This window comes from Lonchura striata, chromosome 1A (assembly GCF_050655825.1).
Source record: "Lonchura striata isolate lonStrDom1 chromosome 1A, ASM5065582v1, whole genome shotgun sequence".
NCBI lineage: Eukaryota > Metazoa > Chordata > Aves > Passeriformes > Estrildidae > Lonchura > Lonchura striata.
In genome coordinates, this window is record NC_140741.1 from 60,202,820 (window position 1) to 60,216,557 (window position 13,738).

General features: G+C 50.1%; 6 protein-coding genes across 6 annotated transcripts; 3 read left to right on the forward strand and 3 right to left on the reverse strand.

Moving 5' to 3' along the window:
* Positions 1-579: 579 nt before the first annotated feature.
* Positions 580-2,702, reverse strand: LOC144246334 (histone H2A-IV-like). Its single transcript, XM_085568573.1, has one exon. It carries the CDS (start codon positions 2,601-2,603, stop codon positions 2,214-2,216), a length of 390 nt encoding a protein of 129 aa, XP_085424699.1. The 5' UTR covers positions 2,604-2,702; the 3' UTR covers positions 580-2,213.
* Positions 2,703-2,869: 167 nt separating this feature from the next.
* LOC144246280 (histone H2B 1/2/3/4/6) lies at positions 2,870-3,656 on the forward strand. The gene has a single exon (XM_077783135.2). It carries the CDS (start codon positions 2,951-2,953, stop codon positions 3,329-3,331), a length of 381 nt encoding a protein of 126 aa, XP_077639261.1. The 5' UTR covers positions 2,870-2,950; the 3' UTR covers positions 3,332-3,656.
* A 1,035-nt stretch (positions 3,657-4,691) lies between these two features.
* On the forward strand, positions 4,692-5,694 carry LOC110483069 (histone H3). The gene has a single exon (XM_021552704.4). The coding sequence runs from the start codon at positions 4,763-4,765 to the stop codon at positions 5,171-5,173; it is 411 nt and encodes a 136-aa protein (XP_021408379.2). The 5' UTR covers positions 4,692-4,762; the 3' UTR covers positions 5,174-5,694.
* Positions 5,695-6,147: 453 nt separating this feature from the next.
* LOC144246336 (histone H2B 1/2/3/4/6) lies at positions 6,148-6,697 on the reverse strand. Its single transcript, XM_077783595.2, has one exon. It carries the CDS (start codon positions 6,614-6,616, stop codon positions 6,236-6,238), a length of 381 nt encoding a protein of 126 aa, XP_077639721.1. The 5' UTR covers positions 6,617-6,697; the 3' UTR covers positions 6,148-6,235.
* Positions 6,698-6,882: 185 nt separating this feature from the next.
* Positions 6,883-7,471, forward strand: LOC144246335 (histone H2A-IV). Its single transcript, XM_077783594.2, has one exon. It carries the CDS (start codon positions 6,976-6,978, stop codon positions 7,363-7,365), a length of 390 nt encoding a protein of 129 aa, XP_077639720.1. The 5' UTR covers positions 6,883-6,975; the 3' UTR covers positions 7,366-7,471.
* Positions 7,472-7,689: 218 nt separating this feature from the next.
* LOC110483172 (histone H1.01) lies at positions 7,690-8,442 on the reverse strand. The gene has a single exon (XM_021552842.4). The coding sequence runs from the start codon at positions 8,422-8,424 to the stop codon at positions 7,753-7,755; it is 672 nt and encodes a 223-aa protein (XP_021408517.3). The 5' UTR covers positions 8,425-8,442; the 3' UTR covers positions 7,690-7,752.
* Positions 8,443-13,738: the final 5,296 nt, after the last annotated feature.

Below are 13,738 nucleotides of genomic sequence, written 5' to 3' on the forward strand. Positions count from 1 at the left end.
CTGCATTTTGCAGCAGCGGGATAACTCAGCATCAGCCGAGCTCTTCTCCTTAACGCGCCCAAATTCAACTCCTGCAATTAAATCACTAAATGCACAACAAAGGGAAAAAAAAACCAAACCAGCCACAAATTCCTATAGGAATGCTTCGTTTTAACGCACAGCCAGCTCGTCAGTCCGGGGCCACAGCGCATCCCGCCATTCCAAGCTGCAGAATCCTTCCCTCCAGCGCGGGGCTGGACCAGGAGGGGATGCGGCAGCAGCGGCCGTGGGGGCTGGTGACGCCCCGCCCGGAGATCTGTCCCGTCAGAGCTGCCAAGTGCTCCCGTTTTCACCTTCCTCTCTCATCCTGCTGTTGCAAAACAAAGATTTTGTCAAAGAAATATCTGGAAGTCCTTCTGTACCGATCAAAGGAGGCTGCCGGTGTTCACTGTTGGGAAATACCTGTATTTTCAAAACTGTTCTACTCACTTATCCCGGTTTTGGTAAACCACATCTATAAAGCATTTCTACAAGAGCGTCTGGCTGTACAGTATGCATTCGAGGTCCTGCGACCTTTCATAATTCAGATCTCATGTAGCCTTATCGTTAATTTATGGCTTTATTTCCTAAGTATGTGACTCAAAACTACAACAACATAATAACCGAGCACATTCTTTAGCAGGAAAAAAAAAAATGAGAGGAATTAATATAATAATTATTATTAATTATATATCTTCTTGACTATTACCACCGCACCCTCAATATCAGGGTATTATTTTGTAAGAAAAAGAAAGCCATAAAATTGTTCTGTTGGAAGTTTCTACAGCCTACAAGCTAGAATTTTATTCTAGTCACACAACATTGAGAGTGCACACACGGTTTTTCTCAGAAGTTTTTCCCATTATTTGCTACAACTCAATATGCAGAGGACAGTCTCATGAAGTGGAACAAGGTGACACAGAGAGGAGTGTAGACTTCTTCCCCTGTGAAAGGGTGAAATTGTCACTGACTCAGTTTCAGGAAAATGAAATTCATCGAACACCAAGTCAGAGATGCTAAGTCACATCTCTTTTTTTTCCTATACAGGAGGATAGAGATGGGAAACGACACTGTCATGTTAAAAACTGGCTTCTGCAGCCAAGAGTCTGCATAAGATGCTAAGGGAAAAACAAGCCAGGAAAAGCCCCAGTAAAGCCAGAAGGAAATCAGAAGCCAGCAGGGCAACACCAGGGAATTAGACTTTAAAGCAACAGTGTGACCTGCTGTAAGAGCAGCAGCTCTTCAAAGAATGACTCGCTTTCTCCCAAAACCAAGTTGGCTGCTCGAAATTCCCCATACCACAGGGAGAAGAGGGTGTAGATCCAGTGATCAGTGCCAGAAAAACGAAATTAAAAGTGATCGTGCTCTTTCCAGTGTAGTGCAGTGACCACCACCACAGCGGCACATAACATCAGACCACTCCTTGGCAACACTGGCAACAGCTCCCTGTGGTAGGGGGCAACTCCTCCCTGTGGAATGAAGCAGCTCCTCTCTGCCTGAAACCTTTCCCTAGCGTTCTACAATTTCGCTAAGGAAAGCCGGTGAGTCTCCCACATGAGCGCTAAAAGGCAGCAAAAGTAGATCAGTAAGGGGCCCGAGGCTAGGAACACCCTCCTGCTGAGAAACAATTAGTTCAAATCACTGCCAGGACTGCGTAATACTATTCAGGGCTCTTTTTTTGTCTGCAGGTTTTTCTTCCCTTCCCACCTGACTTTCCCTGAAATATGAAGGTGCAATAAAGATTAGCTCCTACTTAGTACTCTTAAAGGAAACAATCCAGACTGCTAAGACTTGATTGTTCTTATATAATACGTACTGAACAGAGCACTGACAGCAAACACGGAGCTCGCTGGCCAGGACACGTGTTATTTACGCTATTATAAAACCCCTACTTCCCGCTGTTAAGACATTGAAAATATGAAAACATTATCCGATTAAGCAATTCTAAAAAAGCATAAATGACGAAAATTCTCGGTGACAAAAACATTAGCTGTTAACGAAAAAAGAAAGCAGCATTAAGACAACCTCCATAAAGAAACAGGAAGACTAAAAAGAATAGCAATTAAAAACTTTTAAGACAATTAACACGTTGAAGTATCTTTTCACCAGACAATCAAAACTGCAGTGACTCAAACCCTTTATGAGAAATGTGGGTGGCTCTGAAAAGAGCCTTTGGGTTGTTTGCCAGATGAGATCTACTTGGGTTTAGCCTTGTGGCTGTCGGTCTTCTTGGGCAGCAGCACGGCCTGGATGTTGGGCAGCACGCCGCCCTGCGCGATCGTCACCTTGCCCAGCAGCTTGTTGAGCTCCTCGTCGTTGCGGATGGCGAGCTGCAGGTGGCGGGGGATGATGCGCGTCTTCTTGTTGTCGCGGGCCGCGTTGCCCGCCAGCTCCAGGATCTCGGCCGTCAGGTACTCCAGCACGGCCGCCAGGTACACGGGCGCGCCGGCGCCCACGCGCTCCGCGTAGTTGCCCTTGCGCAGCAGCCGGTGCACGCGGCCCACGGGGAACTGCAGCCCGGCCCGCGACGAGCGCGACTTGGCCTTGGCGCGCGCCTTGCCGCCCTGCTTCCCGCGCCCGGACATCGCAGCGACTCAGCAGCAGCAGCAGCAGCAACGGCGACCGCAGGCAACCCGGAAAAGCTGAACGAGCTCCGAGCCCGGCTCGCCGCCTGCCTTATATACAACTCGGGCGGATCGGCAGAGCCGCTGGTGATTGGCTGCGAGCGAGAGCTCGTTCGACAGCCAATGGAAAAGTGAATCGAGGTCTGGCCAATAGCGAACCCCGGCGCCGTGCGCCGAGCTGAAGGTCATCCAATAGCGACGCGGCGCTGTCGGCGGCAGTGGTATAAAGCCGGCTGCCGAGGCAGTGCCGCTGCTGTGAGCTCTTGGTGGCTGTGTTTGGCGAGTGAGCAGCTGCGCTAGTTGCCGCGATGCCCGAGCCGGCCAAGTCCGCCCCCGCGCCCAAGAAGGGCTCCAAGAAGGCGGTGACCAAGACGCAGAAGAAGGGCGACAAGAAGCGCAAGAAGAGCCGCAAGGAGAGCTACTCCATCTACGTGTACAAGGTGCTGAAGCAGGTGCACCCCGACACGGGCATCTCGTCCAAGGCCATGGGTATCATGAACTCCTTCGTCAACGACATCTTCGAGCGCATCGCGGGCGAGGCGTCGCGCCTGGCGCACTACAACAAGCGCTCCACCATCACCTCGCGGGAGATCCAGACGGCTGTGCGCCTGCTGCTGCCCGGCGAGCTGGCCAAGCACGCCGTGTCCGAGGGCACCAAGGCTGTCACCAAGTACACCAGCTCCAAGTAGACGGTTTCTGAGTAATTTGTCCGATAATTTCAACCCAAAGGCTCTTTTAAGAGCCACCCACCTTCTCAGTGAAAGAGCTGATCCTGTGGCGAGTTTCTCTTCCGCATGTTTTTCATTGCAGGGGAGACTGGGAGGGAATAACCCCTTTACCGTATAAATCTCATAATTTTGAAGGAAAGCAGAAGTTAAAAGTGTTTACAGTAAAAAGCGTGTGTCCTGCATCTCCTAAAAACCGGGTTTACGTGCATGTGCTCTGCAGGATTGGTTTGTAAGAAAATTAACCATTTCGGTCTCAACCATCCAAAATAAATCCTCTGGTCATGGCTACGTGGTGTTTTCCATTAAGTCACGCTAACAGGAAAAAAAAAGAAAAAAAGCACGCCTGTTCCTTTAATGCCTGAATTGGACGCATTAAAAGTATAAGCAATTCCCGGTGGCCTTGATATCTCCTTGTTTTCTGTTTCTGTGTTTCTGAATAAGGAGATCCGGGGTGGTTAGCTGCTGGTTAGCTTCACCACCCCGAAAATGTATTTTCGCAGGTGACCTGAAAAAGAAAAGTGGGACGATGCTCTACATTTTCCTCCCCAAACTGCACAGTCCGGCATGGGCGCTACCAGCTGGCAGAGACTCCCCAGCGTAGCTTTTTCCCGGCTTTCGTCCGCCCCCCGCCGTTTCCCCGAGCCCCGTACCCGCCGCCGCCGAGGCGCGGACGGGGCCGGAGGCGGGGGGCAGAGCCGGAGCTGCGCCGCTGCCGCGCTCGGTCCGACCTGAGTGAGGACTGCGCGGAGCCTCCCCGTGGGCGGGCCCGGCCCCTCTCGCCCCTCCCGGCACGACGCTGATTGGCGGCGCTCGCGGCTCGCGGCCCCGAGCGCGCTCTTCCCCGGGGCGCGCTCCCCGCAAGGGACGCGGCGCTTCCAGCGGGCCGGGGCAGCCGCCGGGAGAGCTCGGCGGGACCAGGGAAATCGGCTGCCGCCTGCGCCTTCAGCCTTTCTGCCGCGGCCCTGAAACGAACGCGGCTGCTGAGCGAGAAGAAACCGCGAGCCCCCGGGGAAGGAGGCGGCTGCCGGCGGCAGCTTTAGCCAGCGCTCCCGGGGCCGGCAATGGACGCGAGCGGAGCGGCTTTGGGAAAAACAGGGCGAGCCCGAGGTTCGGGCGGCGGCACCGTTCTACACCGTTCGCCTGCGGTGCCGCCGCCGCCCCGGGGCGCCTTGCAAGGCGCTGTTGGAAGGGGGCGGGGGGGGGGGGGGGCGAGGCCAGGGCGCGATTGCCGCCCCGGAGGCGGGGCTTTTCCCGGGCTCGCGAGAAGCGTCCAATGGCAGCCGGCCGGCGTCGCGCGGGCGCGGGGCCGGCGCCATAAATAGCGGGGCGGCGGAGCTGTGGGCTCAGTGTGCGCTGCGCTGCGCGTGGGGGGCTGTGTGTTGGTGCTGGGCCATGGCGCGCACGAAGCAGACGGCGCGGAAGTCGACGGGCGGCAAGGCGCCCCGCAAGCAGCTGGCCACCAAGGCTGCCCGCAAGAGCGCGCCGGCCACGGGCGGCGTCAAGAAGCCGCACCGCTACCGGCCCGGCACGGTGGCGCTGCGCGAGATCCGGCGCTACCAGAAGTCCACGGAGCTGCTGATCCGCAAGCTGCCCTTCCAGCGCCTGGTGCGCGAGATTGCGCAGGACTTCAAGACCGACCTGCGCTTCCAGAGCTCGGCCGTCATGGCGCTGCAGGAGGCCAGCGAGGCCTATCTGGTGGGGCTCTTCGAGGACACCAACCTGTGCGCCATCCACGCCAAGCGCGTCACTATCATGCCCAAGGACATCCAGCTGGCCCGCCGCATCCGCGGCGAGCGCGCCTGAGTCTCCTGCCGCAGCCCTTACCGGCTGGGCATTAAAGCGGCCCATGCAAACCCAAAGGCTCTTTTAAGAGCCACTACATGCACAGTTAAAAGAGCTGTGGCGCTGAGTTGAAAGAAATGTGGTTTTAGTACTGGAGGGGGGGGACCTTCATATTTTTAAAGGCGTCTTTACCTAAAAAAATCTTGTGCTGTTGTAACATTAAGCTGCTCTGTGATATACAGGTCAAGCTGTTAAGAGTCAATGTTTTAGAGCTTAATCGTGAAATTTCCAATGAGCTCTGGGAAATGTTTGCCTATTCTGGAGCCAGACAGGTTTTGTAGTTGAATAGTTTTTATTTTTATAATGTCCCTCCGGACCATTTGTTCATCGGTATTTGCAGTTTTTCCAATATATCTTAATCTGTGGTCTTAAACCAATTATGTAAAATAAAAAATCCCAGAAAATTCAGAAACACCCATAAAAAGGGGCAGCAGCTACTAAAATCTTACAGTAATAAACCTGATTAATAAGTGCTTAAGTAATGCTTGAATGTATTTGTTTTAAATCAATTTTATTTTTCAGATCGGGAAGACCAAATAAGTTTAGAGATAAAGTATTTTCTTATAAATTAATGAATTCTTAAATACACCTTTGAAATATATGGCAATTGTCTGTGGTATGGATACGAGAGGGGAGAGACCAAGGCTGAAACGGGAGGCTCATTTTCAGAAAAGACTTTGGCAAAGAGCACACAGTAGATGGACAGTACTGGGGAGCTACCCTTTAAACACCCGGCAGTTGAAGCAACATGGGTAACAAGTAAAATGAAGGCTTGTCAGTAAATATCAGGGCTCAGCAGGGAAAAAAAGGTGCAACCCTGAAAAACACAATTACAGCCTAAATCGGGTTTATGTTTGTTACTGAACTAAATAACATTATTTGGGATTTAAAATTAATGACAATGCTATTTAAATTATACACTATGAAAGATCCAAAGAAATTAAAGCTCTTTTATTGAAAAAGTGGGTGGCTCTTAAAAGAGCCTTTGGGTTGAAATTATCGGACAAAGGACACAGAAACCGTCTACTTGGAGCTGGTGTACTTGGTGACAGCCTTGGTGCCCTCGGACACGGCGTGCTTGGCCAGCTCGCCGGGCAGCAGCAGGCGCACGGCCGTCTGGATCTCCCGCGAGGTGATGGTGGAACGCTTGTTGTAGTGCGCCAGGCGCGACGCCTCGCCCGCGATGCGCTCGAAGATGTCGTTGACGAAGGAGTTCATGATGCCCATGGCCTTGGACGAGATGCCCGTGTCGGGGTGCACCTGCTTCAGCACCTTGTACACGTAGATGGAGTAGCTCTCCTTGCGGCTCTTCTTGCGCTTCTTGTCGCCCTTCTTCTGCGTCTTGGTCACCGCCTTCTTGGAGCCCTTCTTGGGCGCGGGGGCGGACTTGGCCGGCTCGGGCATCGCGGCAACTAGCGCAGCTGCTCACTCGCCAAACACAGCCACCAAGAGCTCACAGCAGCGGCACTGCCTCGGCAGCCGGCTTTATACCACTGCCGCCGACAGCGCCGCGTCGCTATTGGATGACCTTCAGCTCGGCGCACGGCGCCGGGGTTCGCTATTGGCCAGACCTCGATTCACTTTTCCATTGGCTGTCGAACGAGCTCTCGCTCGCAGCCAATCACCAGCGGCTCTGCCGATCCGCCCGAGTTGTATATAAGGCAGGCGGCGAGCCGGGCTCGGAGCTCGTTCAGCTTTTCCGGGTTGCCTGCGGTCGCCGTTGCTGCTGCTGCTGCTGCTGCTGCTGCTGCTGAGTCGCTGCGATGTCCGGGCGCGGGAAGCAGGGCGGCAAGGCGCGCGCCAAGGCCAAGTCGCGCTCGTCGCGGGCCGGGCTGCAGTTCCCCGTGGGCCGCGTGCACCGGCTGCTGCGCAAGGGCAACTACGCGGAGCGCGTGGGCGCCGGCGCGCCCGTGTACCTGGCGGCCGTGCTGGAGTACCTGACGGCCGAGATCCTGGAGCTGGCGGGCAACGCGGCCCGCGACAACAAGAAGACGCGCATCATCCCCCGCCACCTGCAGCTCGCCATCCGCAACGACGAGGAGCTCAACAAGCTGCTGGGCAAGGTGACGATCGCGCAGGGCGGCGTGCTGCCCAACATCCAGGCCGTGCTGCTGCCCAAGAAGACCGACAGCCACAAGGCTAAAGCCAAGTGAGCGCCGAGGAACAAAGGCTGTGAAGTTAAAACCGTCAGAAACCCAAAGGCTCTTTTAAGAGCCACCCACTTTCTCATTAAAGAGCTGAATTGCTTTTATTCGTTGATTTAACTGACCAAATGTAACGTTTATTGCCGCCCCTTCCTTTACCATCATGCTTCACTTGTACGTGGATTTAAGCAGAAACTGCCCTCAGTAGGTATGGGAGCTTTCTTTTACGTTTGTCAACTGCTCTAGCTTAGTTTTATTACCTAATCAGCTTCAAAATTAATAGAAAAAATTTTTACATGAACACATGTAATTTCAGCACTTTTTAAGAAAACGTAGGTGGCTCTTAAAAGAGCCGTTGGGTTTAAATGAAGAGGTAGCCTTCCCCAGCGAAGTGGCTTACTTCTTGGGTGCTGCCTTCTTTGACTTGGCCACTTTTGCTTTTGCAGCTTTTGGCTTGGCTGCTTTGGGCTTCACCACTTTTGCCTTAGCCGGGCTCTTTGTTGCTGCTGCTGCCACCACCTTTTTGGGCTTGGCAACCTTGGTTATTTTCTTGGGGCTCTTTGCTACTTTCTTGGCTGCTGGCTTCTTGGCTTTCTTGGGGCTCTTTGCTGTCACCACCTTCTTGGGCTTTTTGGCGGCCCTGGCGGGCTTCTTCGCCACCGGCTTCTTAGACTTAACTGCCGAAGTTTTCTTTTTTGGAGCTTTTTCCTTCACTTCTCCGGGTTTCTTGTTGAGTCGAAAAGAGCCGGAGGCGCCGGTGCCCTTGGTCTGCACCAGGGTGCCCTTGCTGACGAGGCTCTTGAGCCCCAGCTTGATGCGGCTGTTGTTCTTCTCCACATCGTAGCCGCCGGCGGCCAGCGCCTTCTTGAGCGCGGCGAGGGAGAGCCCCTTGCGCTCCTTGGAGGCGGACACGGCCTTGGTGATCAGCTCGGTGACGCTGGGCCCCGCGGGCTTGCGGGCTTTGGAGCCGCTCGCCGCCTTCTTCGGCTTCTTGGCGGCGGCCTTGGCGGCGGGGGCCGGGGCGGCGGGCGCGGCCTCGGCGGCGGGGCCGAGCGCGGTCTCTGACATGGCGGCGCTGCGCGGGTGCGGCGGCGCCGGCGGCGCCTCCTTTTATAGCAGCGCGGCGGACGCTGATTGGTGCTCCCGGGCCCGCCCCGCCCCCTGCTCCGCTCCCTGCCGCCCGCCCTGTGTTTTCGCCTCCCAAAAAAATCCTTTTTCTTAAGAGAAACGGGACCGCGGTACCCCCTTTCTTAGCATTCTTACTGAGGACAGATAATTTTTTTGTCTTTTGACGTTTCTTTCAACCGGGACTTGAAGTGAGTTTTAGGCGACCCAGTTATCCCCGAGTTTGGGGATTGCACTCAGAGGTGGACCATAATATTTTTATTTCTCCTTCTGGATTAAAACTTTGCTTCTGACACCACTGCCTCAGTGACATCAGGTACATGTTTCTGAGAGGGTTTTTCATTGACGTGCTGCAAAATGGGGGTAATGTCGAGACCTTACCTTAGCATAAATTAGCTTTGAAACGATGCAAGTAACACAAGGTGGTCACTTGGCTCTGTATCTGGAATATGACGACTTCATCTCTTGAAAATAATGAAACCTTTGGACATAGTGCCCTATTAGGACTAGCAAGACTTGGTAAAAAGTAAACAAAAGACAATTTTCACCAGAAGCATTAACCTGAAAAGCAACTCTCTTAGATGATCAGCTATCTTTAAAATCCCAGAATACTTATACATTCATATATGTACATATTTCTCTGTCCCCCTGTGTTTTCTGTTTTCTTTCTTTGTATTATTATTTTAATTAACTATATTCCCTTTTTTTTTCCAAAACACGCATTTTCATGATGCACAATAGATAAACCTGTTCATTTGTATGTCCTTATTTTAAGGTAATGTTTATTTTCCTGCTTACTTTTACATTATAATTCAGGAATTTTGTCAACCACAAACAACAATTTTACAAAGAGAAAAATTAAATCAAAATACAATGTACATGTTTTCGTTATGAGAAACAGACATGAGGCTGCAGGCATTTCTATAATAAAATAATGTTATTCAAGTGACTTAAGCAAACAATTTCTCCTCAGAACTGCTGAGAGAAGCAATGGCATGGCTTTTTCTGATGTATGACTATGGTGATGTGGGATAAATAAAAAATCATAAAAATTATTTTTCTTGAGATGAGTTGGATAGCAATGGGATAGTCTTGTTTGAGCATTTGTAAACCCACGTGATGGACTCACATTATTGTAAATGCAGTTGTTTGACTTCTTTCACTTTATATTTTAGTAATAAAATATCATACACTGACTTGTAAAGTTTTGATGATGGTGGGGTCAGTTTTATGAATTTGTCAGTGGTGCTAGGTTATCTTGACTGGGGTGTACTTAGAGACTGTCAAGAGATGTGGTGGCATTTCAGAGAGGTTTTTTTTAGGGAAGACAACCAGCAGAAAAACATCATGTGAGAGAGGATAAAAAGTAGATGATGTGGATTTGATTTTCTCCTTATGTTGTATTTTGTGGTAGTTTCACCTACTGAATCCACTGTGAATTTTGGGTTGTGAACTACATTGGCACAGAAGTGAAACTCTTGGGAAAGGTACACACCACTGGGGAGAAATTTCTGGGTGATAATCCTGTAGCATACAATTTTCCTTCAAATTCTGTATCTTAATCCATTCTAACAACTCCGAGTCACTAGCTCTTTTGCCTTTAACTTGTTTTGAACCTTTGCAAATGCAATTTTCTGGGTTTAGGCTAGACCTCTATCCTACTTCCAAACACCTGATATAGCAGCACATTCCTGGAACATTCTATGTGCTTTCCTAAAGGTAACTTTTCCTGACCCTCCAAAATTTTGACCACCTATGTGGACTTCTAATATTTTGTTTTTCACAATAATAGACAGGTTTTAGGCTAAGGAAATAAGGAAATGGAAAGAGATCTTGCAAAGATTTTCAGGTGGAGGAGGAAAAGAGAAATAAGTTTAATTCCCTTAATTAATGGGTGAACTTACTTTAAAAAATAATTGCTTCAAATATTATGATGTACTCAGTAAAAACAAGATTACCTCTGTCTTCTATTTTCCCCTTAAAATAAACTGTCAAGCTAACAGACTATTTATTAAATACCAATTGACCTTGGGCTGATTGGTTGAAAAATTAGGAGCACAGGCAGTGATTTTCTTGATCCTTCTGGTTACAGAGCACTTTTAAAGTACAGTGGACAAAGATATTTGGAAGTGGTAGACCAAGAGGAAGCTTCCTCCTCCTCCTGAAACCAGAACCTTCTACAACAGGCATGAGGCCCTGGAAGTAGAAAGTCAGACAAGTGATGAGGTGAGCTTTTCTGGGACAGAGGAGCCCCCTAAAACAGCACCATCTGTACCCCACATCAAGACCTCCTCTGTTTTGAGGAAAAGAAGGATAATTGTAATCAGACACTCCCTTCTGCGGGGAGCCGGGGCCTGCTGTGTCAGCCAGGCTGGTTCTCACACATCAGGCACCAAGAGTTACAGGGGCTGGGGTGGGTAACAGCAGCCTGTCACCAGCGGCTTCTGCAGGCCTCCATCCTCACCCAGTCCTCTTCAACAGCTTTGTTAGCAACTTGGAATTCAGGGTCAAAGGAATACTAAGCTTGCCATTGATACTAAACTGGGAGGAGTTGTTAACTCCCTCGAGTGCAGAGAGGCCCTGCAGAGAGACCTTGACAAATCAGAGAGATTGGCAATTGAACCATGTGAAGTTTAACAAGGACAAGTGCTGGAACCTGACCTGAGACAGGACAATCCTCATTGTGTGTACAGACTGGGGAACGAGACACTGGAAAAAAGTGCCAAGGAAACAGACCTTGGGGTCCTGGTTGATGGCAAGCTGAACATGAGATCTGGGAACCAGGAGGGCCAGCCCTGTCCTGGGGACATCAGGCACAGCATCACCAGCTGGGCAAGGGAGGAGATGGTTCCCTCTGCTGTGCACTGCTTGGCCTCACCTCTAGTGCTGTGTGCAGCTTTGGGTGCCACACTATAAAAAAGGCATTTTATCATCAGAGAGCATCTGCGGAAGGGCCATGAGGATGGTGAAGGGTCTGGAGGAGAAGCTGTATGAGGAGCAGCAGAGATCACTTGGCCTGTTCAGCCTGGAGAAGAGGAAACTGGGGAGAGACCTCATCACAGTTTCCAGCTTTTTCATGAGGGGAAGAGGAGAGGCAAGCACTGATTTCTTCACTCCTGTGACCAATGATAAGATTCAAGGAAATGCCATGAAGCTGTGTCAGGGGAGGTTTAGGGTGGATATGAGGAAGAAGATTTCTCCCCAGAGGTTTGGGCACTGGAACAGGCTCCACAGGGAAGTGGTCACAGCAGCAGCTTGACAGAGCTCAGGAAGCATTTGGACAACACACTCAGGCACATAGTGCAACTCTTGGCTTGTCCTGCACATGGCAAGGATCTGATGGATCCTGATGGATCCCATCCAACTCAGATTATTTTATAATGCTATGATTCTACAAAACTTTTCCAAAGTTCAGTCAGGAATTCAAAAACTCCCTTTTCTCCTCTTCTGGTATGGATAAAGGCTTTCAGGAAGGTCCTTCCTATGAGCCCATGTGATTTGGTGCACTACAGAATCATAGCATGATTTGTGTTGGAAGGGTCCTTCAAAGATTATCTAGACCAACACTGTTGTCCTGGGCAAACACATCTTTCACTAGTCCAGGTTGCTCAAAGACTTGTCCCACGTGGCTTGGAAATCTTCCAATGAGGGCATCAACAACTTCTCTTATTCTACCACCTTCATAATGAAAAATTTCTTCTTTGGAACCTAGCTGAATCTAACGTCTTTCACTTTTAAAACCTTGCCCCTTGCCCTGCCACTACAGGCCCTGGTGAAAAGTCTTTCTCTGTCTTTCTTATAAGTGCTCCTCATATATCAAAAGGCCACACTGAGGTCTGCCCAGAGCCTTGTCTTCTCCAGGCCTAACAACCACTGCTCTCCCAGCCTTTCTTCATGCCAGAGGTGTTCTAGCTCCCTGATCATTACCATGGCTCCCCTGTGGACCTCCTCCAAATCTTTATTGTACTGGGGACCCCAGGGATGGATGTAGTTCTCCAGGTGAAGTCTCATTGGAATGGATGAAGAGAATCACTTCCCTCAATCTGCTAGCTGTTCTTTCTTTTTTATGCAGCCCAGGATACCACTGGCTTTCTGAGCAGCAAATGCACATTGCCACCTCATGTCCAAATTTTTATTTACCCCTATCTCTTAGTCTTTCTATGCAGGGCTGCTTGCAATCAGTTCCTCCTGCAGTCTGTACTGATACTTGGAATGACCCTGACGTGGGTGCAGGGCCATGCATTTGACATTGTTGAGCTTCACGAGGTTCATGTGGGTCCAACTCCTCAGGCCTGTCAAGGTCCCTCTGCACAGTATCCCTTCTTTCCAGTGAATCAATGGCCCCACTGAGCATGGTGTCACCCACAAACTTGCTGAGGGTGCACTCAATCTCACTCTGTTATTGGTGAAAATATTACACAGTATTTGAATTGCAACTATAGCTGCTAATTTCCTGAAGACCCTGGGATGAATCCCCTTATGTGCCATGGATTTCTGCTTATTCACGTTCCTCAGACAGTCTTGAACTTTATCTTTTCTTACAGTAGAGGAGACATTTAATTCCTGTAGTCTATGCCTTGAGTGTCACAGACATAGGAGATGGGAAAGAGACTGCCAGTGAAAACTGAGGCAAAATAATTTGTGGGGTACTTCAGTCTTCTATATGCTAGTTGTCACTAAATCTCCTGTCCTTTTTATTGGGGGGGCCATTTTATTTTGTCATCTGTTTCTGGTCAGTGTACCTGCAGAAGCTCTTGTTATTCTTCATGTCCCTTGCCACATTCAGTTACAGATGTACTTTAGCTTTTCTAATTCCATCCCTACACATCTAGACAGCATTCTTCCCAGGATATGTATCCCTGCTTCCACTGCCTGTGCATTTACTTCTTGCACTTCAGTTCGACCAGAAGGTCTTTACTCAGCCATATTGGTCTTCTACCTTGCCAGCTTGCTTTCTTACATTTGGGAATCAAGTGCACCTTCTCTGTGGGACAAATGTCCTTAAATAACTTTCAGTCTTGATTTACCTTCTCCTTGATCCCTGAGGGCAATTTCCAAGGGGTTTCCATATCCTATTTTCTTAAGCAAGTGAATGTTTACTAAATTAAATATCTTGTCTCTGTGATTTGCCTGGCCCATATCCCTCAAATCTGTGATAGGTCTGGGCTCAGGCAGCAGCCCAGGTTATAGCTATTCCTGACCTCTTCAATTAGTCAATTTTTGTTGGTGAGAACAGGTTGAGCAATGCTTCTCCTCC

Coding starts and splice junctions, on each gene's coding strand:
- LOC144246334 (XM_085568573.1), bottom strand. CDS start 2,603: ATGTCCGGGCGCGGGAAGCAGGGCGGCAAGGCGCGCGCCAAGGCCAAG.
- LOC144246280 (XM_077783135.2), top strand. CDS start 2,951: ATGCCCGAGCCGGCCAAGTCCGCCCCCGCGCCCAAGAAGGGCTCCAAG.
- LOC110483069 (XM_021552704.4), top strand. CDS start 4,763: ATGGCGCGCACGAAGCAGACGGCGCGGAAGTCGACGGGCGGCAAGGCG.
- LOC144246336 (XM_077783595.2), bottom strand. CDS start 6,616: ATGCCCGAGCCGGCCAAGTCCGCCCCCGCGCCCAAGAAGGGCTCCAAG.
- LOC144246335 (XM_077783594.2), top strand. CDS start 6,976: ATGTCCGGGCGCGGGAAGCAGGGCGGCAAGGCGCGCGCCAAGGCCAAG.
- LOC110483172 (XM_021552842.4), bottom strand. CDS start 8,424: ATGTCAGAGACCGCGCTCGGCCCCGCCGCCGAGGCCGCGCCCGCCGCC.